This window comes from Larus michahellis, chromosome 30 (genome assembly GCF_964199755.1).
Source record: "Larus michahellis chromosome 30, bLarMic1.1, whole genome shotgun sequence".
Classification (NCBI taxonomy): domain Eukaryota; kingdom Metazoa; phylum Chordata; class Aves; order Charadriiformes; family Laridae; genus Larus; species Larus michahellis.
Window position 1 is genome coordinate 3,724 of NC_133925.1, and position 15,521 is coordinate 19,244.

The 15,521-nt window shown below is 64.5% G+C and overlaps 2 protein-coding genes across 2 annotated transcripts; one reads left to right on the plus strand and one right to left on the minus strand.

The window, feature by feature from the left end:
• The first annotated feature begins 1,594 nt into the window (after positions 1-1,594).
• On the plus strand, positions 1,595-6,102 carry LOC141735292 (uncharacterized). The gene is made up of 2 exons (XM_074567900.1): positions 1,595-1,955; positions 3,654-6,102. The coding sequence occupies exons 1-2, from the start codon at positions 1,614-1,616 to the stop codon at positions 5,169-5,171; spliced, it is 1,860 nt and encodes a 619-aa protein (XP_074424001.1). The 5' UTR covers positions 1,595-1,613; the 3' UTR covers positions 5,172-6,102.
• Positions 6,103-6,552: 450 nt separating this feature from the next.
• Positions 6,553-15,380, minus strand: AP1S1 (adaptor related protein complex 1 subunit sigma 1). The gene is made up of 5 exons (XM_074567899.1): positions 15,220-15,380; positions 11,804-11,982; positions 11,442-11,550; positions 9,800-9,937; positions 6,553-7,077 (listed from the first exon to the last, which is right to left on the minus strand). Exons 1-5 carry the CDS (start codon positions 15,220-15,222, stop codon positions 7,030-7,032), a joined length of 477 nt encoding a protein of 158 aa, XP_074424000.1. The 5' UTR covers positions 15,223-15,380; the 3' UTR covers positions 6,553-7,029.
• Between the last annotated feature and the right edge of the window lie 141 nt (positions 15,381-15,521).

A 15,521-nucleotide genomic window follows, 5' to 3' on the forward strand; every position in this document is an offset into this window, starting at 1 on the left:
GAGACACATATAGCAACACATACACATGTATAGGTACATATAGACACATACAGAGACACACGCCCAGATAGATACATGTATAGAGACACATACACATGTATAGAGACACGTATAGCAACATATACACATGTGTAGGTATATATAGACACGTATAGCAACACATATAGCAACAGATACACAGGTGTAGATACATATAGACACATGTAGATACATATAGACACATACACACATCTGGAGACACATATAGCAACATATACACACGTATAGGTACATAGACACACATATAGATACATATACCGTGTCTAGGGGCACGTATAGAGACACATACACATGTATAGCAATATCTACACACATACAGACACGCGTACACATGTATAGAGACACGTATAGCAACATATACACACGTATTGATACATATAGACATGCATAGAGACATGTATAGCAACATATACACATCTAGAGGTGCACATAGAAACATAGAGACACCTATAGCAACATATACGCATGTTTAGGTACATAGACACACGTGTCGGGACACATATACACATGTCCAGATACATAGACACACACGTCTGCGTGCACATATACACACGCCTATATGCAGCGACACAGGTCTATAGGCACCTACACATGTATATAGGCCCATACATACGTGAATAAGCACCTACACGCGTATGTAGGCACGCCCGGCCCCATATGGAAACACATAGATACACATATACACATGCCTGTACACACGTGTATATGCACGCACCTGTGTGCAGACATGTCCCTCCCCCCCCCCATTCCCCTATAGGTACCTATAGATGTATAGACAGGTGGGGGAAGGGCTGCATGGGTCCGGGGGGTGTGTGTGTGTGTGTCTGAGGGTGTCTGGGGGGGGTGTGTGTGTGTCTGGGGACCTATAGGGGTCTGGGTGGATGTTGGGGGGTGTAAGGGGGGAATCTATAGGGGTCTGGGGGTGTCTACAGGGCCCTGGGGGTGTGTATAAGGGGCTGGGGGGAGTGTAGGGGGGGGATGTATAGGAGGCTGGGGGTGGGCTGCATAGGGGTCTGGGGTTTTTGGGGGGTTATATATGGGTCTGGGGGGGTGTCTGTGGCGGGGTATAGGGGTCTGGGATTGTCTATAGGGGTCTGGGGGGGTGTATAGGGGTCTGGGGGTATCTACAGGGAGCTGGGGAGGGTATAGGGGTCTGGGGGGGGGGAATTCGGTGTGTAGGGGGGGGTGTGTGGCAGGTGTCAGTGTGTGCGGGGAAGGGTATATAGGGCCCCCATTCATCCCCCCCCGCTCCTTCATTCAACCCCCACCTCCCCACCGCGCCCCATTCATCCCCCCCCTTCATTCATCCCCCACCACGCCCCATTCACCCCCCCCCCCCGCCTTCATTCATCCCCCCCGCATTCATTCACCCTCGCCCCGTTCATTTCCCCCCTTCATTCACCCCTCACCGCGCCCCATTCATCCCCCCCCGCCCCATTCATCCCCCCCCGCCCCATTCATCCCCCCCTTCATTCATCCCGCCGTTCTGCGCATGCGCCCTTTCCTCCCTCCTCCCCCCCCCCCCCCGCTTTTTTTTTCCCCGGCCGGATTTTATGAATGGGACATTGACGTCAATGGAGACCCCCCCTCCCACCACGTGGGCTCCCCCCCCGCCTATAAAGGGCGCTGTCCAGGGTGCTGAAGGGCGAGACGCCGCCGAGCAGCTACCGGGGACCCCCCCTCCTTTTTCGGGACTCCCGCCTTTTTCGGGGACCCCCCCCGACCTCACCGAGACACCCCCCCCCACCCTTCACCAGCCTCCCCCCCCCCATCTCATCAGGCCCCCCCTACACACCTTCATCCTCCCTCCCCCCAGGACCCAGCCGTCCCCCCCCCAGCCTGGAAGAGCGGGGGGGGTGAAGGGAGACAACCCCCCCCGACCCGGAACAGGCGAGACCCCCCCCGCTACGGAACTGGTAAATACCCCATGACCCCCACCTCCGCCGGGTATCGTTTGAGGGGGGATATTTTTTTGGGGGGGGGGGGGGGTAGGTGGGAGGGGTGTCCCCACCGCCAAAAAAAATGGGGGTTTTGGGGGTGTGTGAAAAGGGGCTGGGGGGTTTGGGATGCGGGGGAGGGAGAGACAAAGGGGGGGGGTGGAAGGTGGTGGGGGGGGGGGGGTGTGTGCGGGGGTGTTCCTTTGCGGGGGGGGTGTGTGTGTGCGCGCACAAGTGTTCCATGTGGGGGGTGGTGTGTGTGTGGGTGTGTTCCGTGGGGGTGTGTGTTTTGGGGGGGGGGTGCGTGGGTGTTCCCGGGTTGGGGGGGGGGGGGGGGGGTACGGCGTGTGGGTGTGAGTGTGCACACGCGTGTGTGTGTGTGTTCTTGGGGGTGTGTGTATGTGTGTTCCCTGGGGGGCGTTGTGTGTACTTGTGGGGGTGTTCCCTCTGTGTGTGTGTGTGTGTTCCTTGCGGGGGGGGGGGGGGGTGTGTGCACGCGTGGGGTGTGTTCCCTCTGTGTGTGTGTCCCGGAGTGTGCACACACGTGTGTGTGCGTGTGTCACCCTGGTGGTCGCGTGCACCTGTGTTCCCTGGGGGGGCTGCGTGGGGGTGTGTGTGTGTGTGTGCACACGTGTGTGTTCCCGGGGGGGGGGAGGGGGGGGTTGTGTGTCACCCTGGTGAGTGCACACACGTGTGTGCGTGTTCCCTGGGGGGGGTGTGTGCGCACGTCCCCTGGGGGGGTGCACACGTGTGTGAGCTGGGGCGGGGGGAGTGTGTGTGTGTGTGTCTCACCCTGGTGAGTGCGCACACATGTGTGCGTGTTCCCTGGGGGGGTGTGGGTGTGGGTGTGCGTGCACGTTCCCTGGGGGGGGGGGGGGGTGCACACGTGTGTGAGCTCTGTGTGTGTGTGTGTGTGTGTGTGTGTGTGTGTGTGTGTGTGTGTGTGTGTGTGTCACCGCCCACACCCGCGTGTTCGTGGTGCGTGTGTGACGCGTGTACGTGCCTTGGACACGAAAAATCCTCCCCCCCCCCTCCAGTCACTGCATCAACCAGCACCGGGGGGCTTGGGGTGTCCCTGGGGGACACGGGGGACATGAGGGGGTCCTGGGGGGGGACATGGAGGGGGGGGGGACATGAGGCGGGGTGGTCCCTGGGGGACACGGGAGGGACATTGAGGACATGGAGGAAGGACTTGGGGGGGACATGCGGGTCCCAGGGGTACACTGGGTACATGGCGGGGGGGGGACACAAATGGTTGACATTGTGGACATGGGGGGACAGGGGCAGGGGGTCCCTGGGGGACATGGGGGCCTAGGGAGGTCTCGGGGGGACGTGGGGGGGGGGACACACTGGGGACATGGGAGGGGACACTGCGGGGCGGGGGGGAGGAGGGAGTCCCAGGGAGACATGGCGGGGGGGGGATGGAGGGTGGGACGTGAGGGACATGGGGGGGGACATTGGCAGGGGGTGCCTGGGGGACTATAGGGGGGACACGGGGGGGGACATGGAGGGACGTGAGGGGTCCTGGGGGGGGGACATGGGAGGGGGCAGTCCCCTGGGGGACATGGCTTGGGTGGCAGCCATGGGGATGTTGGGGGGGGGGGGTGACCCCCAAAGTTGGGGGTTAGTGTTCCCCCCCCCCCAACCCAATGTCCCCAATGTCCCCCCCCCCCCCAGGCCACCATGCCCCCACCGCGCCCCCTCCGCAGCGCCGCCCTCCTCCTCTCCATCAGCCTCTTGGTCCAAAGTCGGCCCCAAACATCCCCTCGGCCCCCCACCGACCCCCACAAAGGACTGGGAAGTCCCAGTCCCTTCCCACCCCCCCCACCCGCCGCCGCCGCCGCCCCCCATCTCAGCTTGACCAAACGTTCTACCGCCCCCTTGGGTCACCACAACGAGGTCTTGAAGGACCTGGAAGAACTTGGACGTCTCCGAGCCGAAGCCAAAAGGGATCGGGAACGGGATCGGGAACGGGAACGGGATCGGGGTTGGCCAAGTTCGAGGCAACTTCGGCAACAGCAAAGTTTGGAACATCGTCTGTTGGAAAGACGCTACGAAGAGTTGGCCGAAAGCCGACGGCAAGCGGAAGCGGCACGAAAAGCGGCGGCCGAAGAAGAACGTTTGGCCGATTTAGCATCCGATCTTCTACTCCGGTATCTTCTCCGTGGGCCCGGAGCCGCCGTTGCTGAGGATAAAAGATCGGAAGAAGAGGAAGAGGAAGAAGACGACGGTGATGGGATCCCATCAGACGTCGAGGATGGGTTGGATATCAACGGGGGGTTGGAAGGAGACGGGTTGGAGGTCACCGGGGGATTTGAGGGCGACGGGTTGGAGGTCAACGGGGGTTTTGAAGGCAACGAGGGCTTGGAGGACAACCAGGATTTGAAGGTCAATGGGGGCTTGAAGGTCAATGGGGGCTTTGGAGGCAACCGGGGCTTGAAGGTCAATGGGGTCTTTGGAGGCACTGGGAGTTTGAAGGTCAACAGAGGCTTCAAGGGCAATGATGGCTTCAAGGTCAATGGTGGCTTCAAGGGCAACGATGGCTTCAAGGGCAACGGTGGCTTTGAAGGCAATGGGGGCTTGGAGGACAACGGGGACTTCAAGGTCAATGACGGCTTTGAGGGCAACGATGGCTTTGAAGGCAACGGGGGCTTGGAAGACAACGAGATCCTTCCACGGGGGAACGAGATCCTTCCACGGGGCAACGAGATCCTACCAAGGGGCAACGAGATCCTTCCACGGGGCAACGAGATCCTTCCAAGAGGCAACGAGATCCTTCCAAGGGGCAACAACGAGATCCTACCAAGGGGCAATGAGGTCCCAGAGGGTGGCAACGAGATTCCGGAAGGTTCCGAGGAGATGCCACCCCAGGATCCGGCCGAGGTGGACGACCTTGACCCCAGTACCATCGACCAGTTGATCGAGCTTTCCAGTAAACTCCACTTACCGGCCGACGACGTGGTGGACATCATCCACGACGTGGAACAGAAACGCAAGATGGAAGCCACCGTGGGGGCCCCCCCCCGCCTCATCCATCCCCCCCGGCCCCGAATTCGCCCTTTACCCGTTTCCGAACGTTTTTCGGGTCGGACTTTCCTGCCCTTCCCCCGCCGCCCCCCCCCACCTCTACGGGATCGGGAGCTGCAGAAGTATCTGGAGAGGGTTTTGGGGGGCCCCCCCCGGGGTTACCCGTGATGGGGGGGACGACACAATAATTCCCTCCCGCCCCCCCCCCGGTATCCCCTCCACCCCATCCTGCCTGCTCGGATGTCCCCGCCCCATCCTGGGGCCACCAGTTTGGTCCTCCCAGTTCTCCCAGTTCCTACTGTAGACCCCCCAGCCTCGAGTCCCCTGGTCCCCCCCTCTTCAGACCCAGAGCCCCCCCTCCCCGCCTCAAGTTTCAGCTCCAGTCTCCCAGTTCCCTCCCAGTTCCCCCAGTCCCTCCAGTCCAAGCTCCAGTCTCCCAGTTCCTTCCCAGTCCCAGCTCCAGTCCCCCAGAACCCACCCAGTTCCCTCCCAGTTCCCCCAGTCCCACTTCCAGTCCCCCAGTTCCCTCCCAGTTCCCTCCCAGTTCCCCCAGTCCCACTTCCAGTCCCCCAGCTCCCTCCCAGTTCCCGCTCCAGTCTCCCAGTTCCCTCCCAGTTCCCCCCCCTCTTCAGCCCCAGTTCCCTCCCAGTTCCCCCAGTTCCAGCTCCAGTCCCCCCAGAGCCCCCCCCAGTTCCCCCAGTCCCACTTCCAGTCCCCCAGTTCCCTCCCAGTTCCCACTCCAGTCTCCCAATTCCCTCCCAGTTCCCCCAGTTCCAGCTCCCGTCCCCCCATTCCCTCCCAGTTCCCCCCCCTCTTCAGCCCCAGTTCCCTCCCAGTCCCCCCAGTCCCAACTCCAGTCTCCCAGTTCCCCCTCCTCCAGCCCCAGAGCCCCCCCCAATCCCATCTCCCCCCCCCGGCCCCGAGTCCCCCCCCCTCAACCCCACCACCAGCTCCCAGTCCCTCCCAGTACTCCATATCCCACCCCCCCCGCCCCGACCCCCGCCGCTGCCGTGTCCCCCCCCTTCACGGGGGGGGGGGTGGGTGTAAATAACCCCCCAATCACTAATTTTGCTAACGAATAAAAGCGACTATTTTAGTACGAGTTACTCTCATTATTGGGGGGCCCCCCTGCCCCCCCCCCGCATTAGCCCCCCCCCCCCGGGGTAAATTACCCCCCCCCCCGAGGGTAAATTACCCCCTCCGAGGGGTAAATTCCCTCCCCTCCAGGGGTAAACTGCCCCCTCAGGGACTAGATTTCCCTCCTAAGGGGGTAAAATGCCCCCCCGGGGTAAATTACCCCCCCCAGGTGTAAAATAGACCCCCTCAGGGGTGAATAGACCCCCCCCCAAGTAGTGAAATTCCCGCCCACCCCCCCCCCGGGTCTAAACTGCCCCCCCAAGGAGTGAATAGACCCCCCCTCCAAGGGGTGAAATGTCCCCCCCGCGGTGTAAATCGACCCCCCAAGGGGTAAAGCGCCCCCCCCCCAAGTGGTAAATCACCCCCCCAAGGGGGAAAATGCTCCCCCCCCCCAAAAGCACCAAGCACAGTGTGAGTCTCCGCAGGCTTTATTCCAAAGGGGGGGGTGCGGTCCCTTGAGTGGGGGGCGGGGGGGGCCAGAAAAAAAGTGTGGGGGGGACACCCTGTGCCCCCCCCCCCCCCCGCCCCCAGCACCCCGAAAGGGGGCTCGGTTTGGAACGGGGGGGGGGGGGGGCACCCATTTGTGGACCCCCTAAATAACCAGAGGGTACAGGGATGTCCCCAACCACGATGGGGGGGGGGGGGGGGGGGCACAGGGACCCAGCGGAGTTGCCCACCCCCCCCACCAAAAAAAAATAGCCGCCCCCCCCCCGAGCCCTCCCCCCCATATGTGTGTATATATATATATTTACAGTTTGGGGGGGCCATGGGGGTCCCCCCCTCCCCGTCGTCATCTCCAGGGTGCGATTGGTCCCATGTGGCTGCATGGGGGGGGGGCCCCCTCTTAATTTGGGGTGCCCCCCCATTTTCTTTTTTTTGGGGGGGGGGGCTATGCCAGCCCCATCTCCTCCAACACGCTGCGGGGTGACTCGTCCTCCTGGGGGGGGGGAGACACAAAGATGGGTCAGGGGTTGGGGGCACAAAGGGGAGACACCCCCCCACCCCCCCAACCACCACCAAAATACAGGGGGGTCCCCGGGGGGGGGGTACAAAGGGGAGACCCTCCCCAAAACACACGGCGGGGGGGGGGGGGTCGCCTGGGGGGGGGACAAAGGTGAGACAACGCCAAAAACACACGGGGGGGGGAGCCCTTGTGGGGGCCACAAAGGGGAGACACCCCCCCCCCCAAAACATACTGGGGGGAGTTCTGGGGGGGGGGGGGGACACACACAAAAGGGAGACACACCCCCCCCCCAAAATATACAGGGGGGGGGCCCTAAATATGGGGCTTGGGGTGACGCCACCCACCTATGGTGGCGGGGGGGGCACAAAGGGGGTTCCCCCCACTGGTTGGGGGGGGTTGTGTTTGGTGACTGGGGGGCGGGGGGGGGGGGGTCCCATCAGTGGCCCACGTGCCACGTGGTGGTGGTGGGGGGGGGTGTGACATTGGTGGCCCACGTGCCACGCGGAGTGGGGGGGGGCACACACACACACCGACGACACTGCGGAGCCGGTGACTCATTTCCCTGCACCAGCCACCCGCAGTGGCCCCCCCCGCCCCCCCCACCTCCCCCCCCCCCCCCCCCGCGACCTGCTGCAGCACAAGTTGGGGGGGGGGGGGTGTGTGTGTGTCTGCAGTTTTGGGGGGGGGGGCTGTGTGACAATTTTTAGGGGGGGGGGGGGCTGAGTCACAGTGAGTCACAATTTGGGGGGGGGCTGGGACAGTTTAGAGGGGGGCTGCGTCACGATTTGGGGGGGGTTTGACTCACAATTTGGGGGGGGCTGCGTCAATTTGGGGGGGCTGAGTCACACTTCGGGGGGGCTGCGACGGTTTTGGGGGGGGGCTCTGTGACAGTTTGGGGGGGGATTGTTGCATGGGGGGGGTCTGTCACAGTTTGGGGGAGCTGAGTCGCACTTTGGGGGGGGCTGGGACAGTTTGGGGGGGCTGCGTCACAATTTGGGGGGTTGAGTCACAGTTTGGGGGGGCTGCGTCACACTTTGGGGGGGCTGTGTCACAATTTGGGGGGGGCTGTGGCAGTTTGGGGGGGGCTGGAGGGATGGGGGGGGCCCAAGAAGGTCTTTTTTTGGGGAAAAAAGGGATATAACCTGGGTGGGGGGAGGGACACAGGACATTGGGGGTGGGAGATTCAGGGGAGTTGGGGGGCTGGGGGGGGGGGCAGGACCCTATAGGGATATTAGGGGTCCATAGGGGACTTTGGGGGGGTACCAGGACCCCGGGGAGGGGTCTATAGGGCTATAGGGGTCCATAGGGGACTTGGGGGGGGGGGCACCATGACCCTATGGGGGGGGTCTATAGGGCTATTAGGGGTCTATAGGGGACCTTGGGAGGTCTTTGACCCCACTGGGGGGTATCAGGGGTACCAGGACCTTATGGGGGGGTCTATAGGGGTCCATAGGGGACTTTGGGGGGGGGGGGGTTCTGGGGCTCCATGGGGGGGTCTATAGGGGTGTTAGGGGTCCGTAGGGGACTTTGGGAGATGTTTGACCCCATGGGGGATCCATAGGGGACTTTGGGGGGGTACCAGAACCCCGGGGAGGGGTCTATAGGGCTATAGGGGTCCATAGAGGACTTGGGGGGGGGGGGCACCATGACCCTATGGGGGGTCTATAGGGCTATTAGGGGTCTATAGGGGACCTTGGGAGGTCTTTGGCCCCATTTGGGGGGGGGTATTAGGGGTCCATAAGGGAGTGTGGGGGGTACCAGGACCCCATGGGGGGCGGGTCTATAGGGCTATAGGGGTCCATCGGGGACTTTGGGGGGGGGTCTACAGGGATACCCCTGTAGGGGATCTTGGGAGGCCTTTGGCCCCACTGGGAGGTATCAGGGGTACCAGAACCCTATGGGGGGGTCTATAGGGCTATAGGAGTCCATAGGGGACTTTGGGGGGGGGTCCTGGGGCTCCATGGGGGGGGTCTATAGGGGTGTTAGGGGTCCATAGGGGACTTTGGGAGATGTTTGGCCCCATGGAAGGTCCACAGGGGACTTGGGGGGGTACCAGGACCCCATGGCAGGGGGGTCCATAGGGGACTTTCGGGGCGGGAACCATGACCCTATGGGGGGTCTACAGGGGTATTATGGGTCTATAGGCAACCTTGGGAGGTCTTTGGCCCCACTGGGGGGTATCAGGGGTACCAGAACCCTATGGGGAGGTACCAGGACCCCATGGGGGGGGCGTCTATAGGGCTATAGGGGTCCACAGGAGACTTGGACTTGGGGGGGGGGGGGACCATGACCTTATGGGGGGTCTACAGGGCTATTAGGGGTCTATAGGGGACCTTGGGAGGTCTTTGGCCCCATTGGGGGGCATCAGGGGTACCAGGACCCTATGGGGGGGGTCTATAGGGCTATAGGGGTCCATAGGGGACTTTGGGGGGGGGGGGTCCTGGGGCTCCATGGGGGGATCTATAGGGCTATAGGGGTCCATAGGTGACTTTTTCGGCGGGTCCCATGATCCTACAGAGCTCTACAGGGCTATTAGGGGTCTACAGGGGACCTTGGGAGATCTTTGACCCGATCTGGGGGGGGTAAATAAGGGTTGATGCGGGAATATGGGGGGTACCAGGACCCCATGGGGGGGTCTCTAGGGCCATAGGGGTCCATAGGGGACTCTGGTCGCCGGGGGGGGGTGTCCCCTCACCTCCTGCAGCAGATCCGCCTGCTCGATGGCCTTCAGGACGCTCTTCTTGGAGGTGTCCTGGATCTCCCCCCCCATCACAAACTCATCCAGGATGAAGTAAGCCTTCTCGAAGTTGAAGATGATGTCCAGCTCGCAGACCTACATGGTGGGGGCGGGGGGAAGGCACAACATACCGTCATCCGGGGGGGGGGGGCCGCCCAACCCCCCTCCCCCCTCCTCGTTAGCGGCTAAGCCTGATTATCCTCGTTAGCGCTGGTGCTAAGCGGCTCCCAACAGGGATTAAGGCGGTGGAGTTAATGGGATTGAGGTGGATTAAGGTGGCCTTTGGTGGCCCCGTGCCCACAGCGTGGAGTTGCGGGGGAGGGGCATGACTGTGGCATAGGTCTGGGGGTGGGACCCATAACCATGATATGGAGCTGGGGGGAAGCTGGGGAGGGATCTTGGGGGGGTCCCGCATCCATGGTATGGACTTGGGGATCCTCATGACCATGGTATGGAGATGGTGGTGGCCCCATTCCCATGTTACAGGCCTGGGGAGGGACGGGGGGACATAAACATGGTATGGACCCGGGGGGGGCCCTAACCATGGTATGGACCCTGGGGGGGGGGACCTTGGGGGGCGTCCCACACCCACGGTATAGACTTGGGGATCCTCATGACCATGGTATGGAGATGGTGCTGGCCCTACAGTGGCCCCATATTCATGGTAGGGATCTGGAGGTGGCCCCATTCCCAGGTTAGGGGTCTGTGGGGGTCCCGTGCCCGTAGTATTGGCCTTGCGGGGGGGGGGGGGGCATAACCATGGTATGGACCTCGGAGGGACCTTGGAGGAGTCCCACGGCCATGGTACGGACCTGGGGATCCTCATGACCATGGTATGGAGATGGTGGTGGCCCCATACTCATGGTATCGACCTGGGGGGGCTCTGTGACCCTCTTATGGACCTTGAGGTGGCCCCATGCCCACACCCATAGCTTTGGGGTGACCTTCAGATGTCCCAAGTACCTACAGTGTGCCCCTGGGGTGGCCCTAGCACCCATAGCATTGCCCCAGGGTGGCTTTGGGGTGACCTCAGGATGGCCAAGCACCCACAGCATGGCCCTGAGGTGGCCCTGGTGGCCCTGGGGTGGCCCTAGAACCTATTGCATTGCTCCAAAGTGGCTTTTAGGTGACCTCAGGATGGCCAAGCACCCACAGCATGGCCCTGAGGTGGCCCTGGTGGCCCTAGCACCTATGACATTGCCCCAAGGTGGCTTTTAGGTGACCTCAGGATGGCCAAGCACCCACAGCATGGCCCTGAGGTGGCCCTGGTGGACCTGGGGTGGCCCTAGCACCCATAGCATTGCCCCAGGGTGGCTTTGGGGTGACCTCAGGATGGCCAAGCACCCACAGCATGGCCCTGAGGTGGCCCTAGAACCTATTGCACTGCCCCAAGGTGGCTTTTAGGTGACCTCAGGATGGCCAAGCACCCACAGCATGGCCCTTGGGTGGCCCTGGGTGGCCTTAGCACCTATAACATTGCCCCAAGGTGGCTTTTAGGTGACCTCAGGATGGCCAAGCACCCACAGCATGACCCTGGGGTGGCCCCAGCACCCCCATGTCACCCCCCAGGTTGTCCCCAAACCCTCTAGTGACCACTCACGCTGCCAAAGTACTTGTCGAGCAGCTCGACGTAGCGGTGGATCAGCTCCAGCGTGATGAGCTCGTTGTCCTGCCCTTCGATGGCGCAGCAGAAGTAGAGGCTGGCGTACCTGGGGAGGGGGGGGCGACAATGACAAAACGGAGCGGGGAGGGGACACACGCACCCCAAAACCCATCGGAGAAAGGCGGGGGGGACGCATCAACGAGCTCCCCCCAAACGTGGCGAGTTACGGCCGTACCCACCTCGCTCGCCCCACAAGGTTGGTCGTACCTTAACGGGGGGGACCTTGGGGATGTTGCTGGGGGGGGGGGAGGTGGGGTGGGGTGGGGTGGGGGTGGGAGGGGAGGGGACAGGAGCGTCACCTCTTGTAGACGACTTTGAGGTCCCTCCACTCCAGGAAGCTGCACATCTTGGGTTTGCGGGCCAAGACCACCTGCATCAGCTCCCTCACCATCTTCTTCTTGTCCTTGTCGGCGGTGGCCAGGTACCACTTCTGGAGGCGCAGTTTGCCTTGGCGGCTGAAGAGCAGCATGAACCGCATCTGGGGACAGGGAGAGGGTCAGCGGGGGGGGGTGGGGGGGAGGACACGGGACAAGGAAGGGGGACACGCAGGGGGACAAGGAGGGGGACGTGGCGCAGGTCAGCGTGGGGTTTGGGGCCAGGGCGGGCAGAGGGAACGAGGGGATGGTGTGGAAGGGTCGGCGTGGGGACGAGGGGACAGAGTTGGGGGGCAGGATGGGGACGGGGCATGGGGGGGCGGTCAGTGTGGGGTTGGGGACAGGGAATGGGGGGGCCAGGAGAGGGACAGGGCAGGGAGAGACATGGGGGGGCCAGTGTGGGGACAGGGAAGGGGGGACAGGGCATGGGGGGGACGTGGGGTGGGTCATGGTGGATCAGGGGGGCAGCATAAGGGGACATGGGGGGGGCCAGTGTGGGGTTGGGGACAGGGAATAGGGAGGACAGGAGGGGGACAGGGCATGGGGGGGGTCAGTGTGGGGTTGGGGACAGGGAATGGGGGGGACAGGAGAGGGACAGGGCAGGGAGAGACATGGGGGGGCCAGGGTGGGGACAGGGAAGGGGGGACAGGGCATGGGGGGGACGTGGGGTGGGTCATGGTGGATCGGGGGGCAGCATAAGGGGACATGGGGGGGGGCCAGTGTGGGGTTGGGGACAGGGAATGGGGAGGACAGGAGGGGGACAGGGCAGGGAGAGACATGGGGGGGCCAGGGTGGGGACAGGGAAGGGGGGACAGGGCATGGGGGGGACGTGGGGTGGGTCATGGTGGATCGGGGGGCAGCATAAGGGGACATGGGGGGGGCCAGTGTGGGGTTGGGGACAGGGAATGGCGGGGACAGGAGGGGGACAGGGCATGGGGGGGGTCAGCGTGGGGTTGGGGACAGGGAATGGGGGGGACAGGAGGGGGGGACAGGGCAGGGGGAGACATGGGGGGGCCAGTGTGGGGACAGGGAAGGGGGGACAGGGCATGGGGGGGACGTGGGGTGGGTCATGGTGGATCAGGGGGGCAGCATAAGGGGACATGGGGGGGGCCAGTGTGGGGTTGGGGACAGGGAATAGGGAGGGCAGGAGGGGGACAGGGCATGGGGGGGGTCAGTGTGGGGTTGGGGACAGGGAATGCGGGGGGGCCAGGAGGGGGCCAGGGCAGGGGGAGACATGGGGGGGCCAGTGTGGGGACAGGGAAGAGGGGACAGGGCAGGGGGGGACGTGGGGCAGGTCAGCGTGGGGTTGGGGACAGGGAATGGGGGGGGGATGTGGGGGGGTCAGCGTGGGAACAGGGGGACAGGACAGGGGGTACAGGAAGGGGACAGGGCACGGGGGGGACGTGGGGTGGGTCATGGTGGATCAGGGGGGCAGCATAAGGGGACATGGGGGGGGGCCAGTGTGGGGTTGGGGACAGGGAATGGGGGGGACAGGGCAAGGAGAGACATGGGGGGGCCAGTGTGGGGACAGGGAAGGGGGGACAGGGCATGGGGGGGACGTGGGGTGGGTCATGGTGGATCAGGGGGGCAGCATAAGGGGACATGGGGGGGGCCAGTGTGGGGTTGGGGACAGGGAATAGGGAGGACAGGAGGGGGACAGGGCATGGGGGGGGTCAGTGTGGGGTTGGGGACAGGGAATGGGGGGGACAGGAGAGGGACAGGGCAGGGAGAGACATGGGGGGGCCAGGGTGGGGACAGGGAAGGGGGGACAGGGCATGGGGGGGACGTGGGGCAGGTCAGCATGGGGTTGGGGACAGGGAATGGGGGGGGACGTGGGGGGGTCAGCGTGGGAACAGGGGGACAGGACAGGGGGTACAGGAAGGGGACAGGGCATGGGGGGGACGTGGGGTGGGTCATGGTGGATCAGGGGGGCAGCATAAGGGGACATGGGGGGGGCCAGTGTGGGGTTGGGGACAGGGAATGGGGAGGACAGGAGGGGGACAGGGCATGGGGGGGGTCAGCGTGGGGTTGGGGACAGGGAATGCGGGGGGGGCCAGGAGGGGGACAGGGCAGGGGGAGACATGGGGGGGCCAGTGTGGGGACAGGGAAGAGGGGACAGGGCAGGGGGGGACGTGGGGCAGGTCAGCGTGGGGTTGGGGACAGGGAATGGGGGGGGGATGTGGGGGGGTCAGCGTGGGAACAGGGGGACAGGACAGGGGGTACAGGAAGGGGACAGGGCACGGGGGGGACGTGGGGTGGGTCATGGTGGATCAGGGGGGCAGCATAAGGGGACATGGGGGGGGCCAGTGTGGGGTTGGGGACAGGGAATGGGGGGGACAGGGCAAGGAGAGACATGGGGGGGCCAGTGTGGGGACAGGGAAAGGGGGACAGGGCATGGGGGGGACGTGGGGTGGGTCATGGTGGATCAGGGGGGCAGCATAAGGGGACATGGGGGGGGCCAGTGTGGGGTTGGGGACAGGGAATAGGGAGGGCAGGAGGGGGACAGGGCATGGGGGGGGTCAGTGTGGGGTTGGGGACAGGGAATGCGGGGGGGCCAGGAGGGGGCCAGGGCAGGGGGAGACATGGGGGGGCCAGTGTGGGGACAGGGAAGGGGGGACAGGGCATGGGGGGGATGTGGGGTGGATCATGGTGGATCAGGGGGGCAGCATAAGGGGACATGGGGGGGGCCAGTGTGGGGTTGGGGACAGGGAATGGGGAGGACAGGAGGGGGACAGGGCATGGGGGGGGGTCAGCGTGGGGTTGGGGACAGGGAATGTGGGGGGGCCAGGAGGGGGCCAGGGCAGGGGGAGACACGGGGGGGCCAGGGTGGGGACAGGGAAGAGGGGACAGGGCAGGGGGGGACGTGGGGCAGGTCAGCGTGGGGTTGGGGACAGGGAACGGGGGGGGACGTGGGGGGGGTCAGCGTGGGGACAGGGGGACAGGCCATGGGGGGACACGAGGAGGTCAGTGTGGGGTTTGGGGACAGGGCGGGGGGGGGGGGGGGGACACGACAGGATGGGGACAGGCCATGGGGTGACACTGGGGGGGGGGGTCACCGTGGGGCTGGGGGGGGTCACCGTGGGGCTGGGGGGGGTCACCGTGGGGCTGGGGACAGGACATGGGGGGGGGGGGGGGTGTGTGTGTCAGCCTGGGGACCCGGGGCCACACCATGGGGGGGGGCTGTTGAGGACATAGGACAGGGTCAGAGGTCAGAGGTCAGGCCCGAATAGATCCCCCCCTCGTTCCCCCCCGCCCTCACGTGACACACCCCCCCCCCCCCCCACGTGACACCCCCGTTCTTCCTCCTTCCTCCCCCGGTAAGTGCCGTGCTCCCCACTCACCATAGCGCCGGGTCCCGGTGCCGGGGACCGGGGGGACACCGGGGGGACGGACCGGGGGAGGGGGGGGTCCGGTCCCGGGGGTCGGGGCTGGGCCGTTCTCCGCCTCCCGCCAGGCCCGGCCTCACCGCGCAGGCGCCGCCGCTTCCGGGAGAGGGGGGGGGGGGGCCTGGTCGCCGGGGCAACGAGAGGAGGAGCTTCCGGTGGAGGGGGGCGGGGCCCGGTCGCCAGGGCAACGGGAGAGGAGTTTCCGGGAGGGGCGGGGCCATGTCGCCGGGGCAACGGGGGGAGGAGCTTCAGGGTGG

Coding starts and splice junctions, on each gene's coding strand:
- AP1S1 (XM_074567899.1), bottom strand. Junction 9,938..11,441: donor TCGACAAGTACTTTGGCAGC/GTGAGTGGTCAC, acceptor CCCACCATGTAG/GTCTGCGAGCTGGACATCAT. Junction 7,078..9,799: donor AGGCGGATCTGCTGCAGGAG/GTGAGGGGACAC, acceptor CCCCCCCCCCAG/GAGGACGAGTCACCCCGCAG.
- LOC141735292 (XM_074567900.1), top strand. CDS start 1,614: ATGGAGACCCCCCCTCCCACCACGTGGGCTCCCCCCCCGCCTATAAAG. Junction 1,956..3,653: donor CCCCCCCCGCTACGGAACTG/GTAAATACCCCA, acceptor CCCCCCCCCCAG/GCCACCATGCCCCCACCGCG.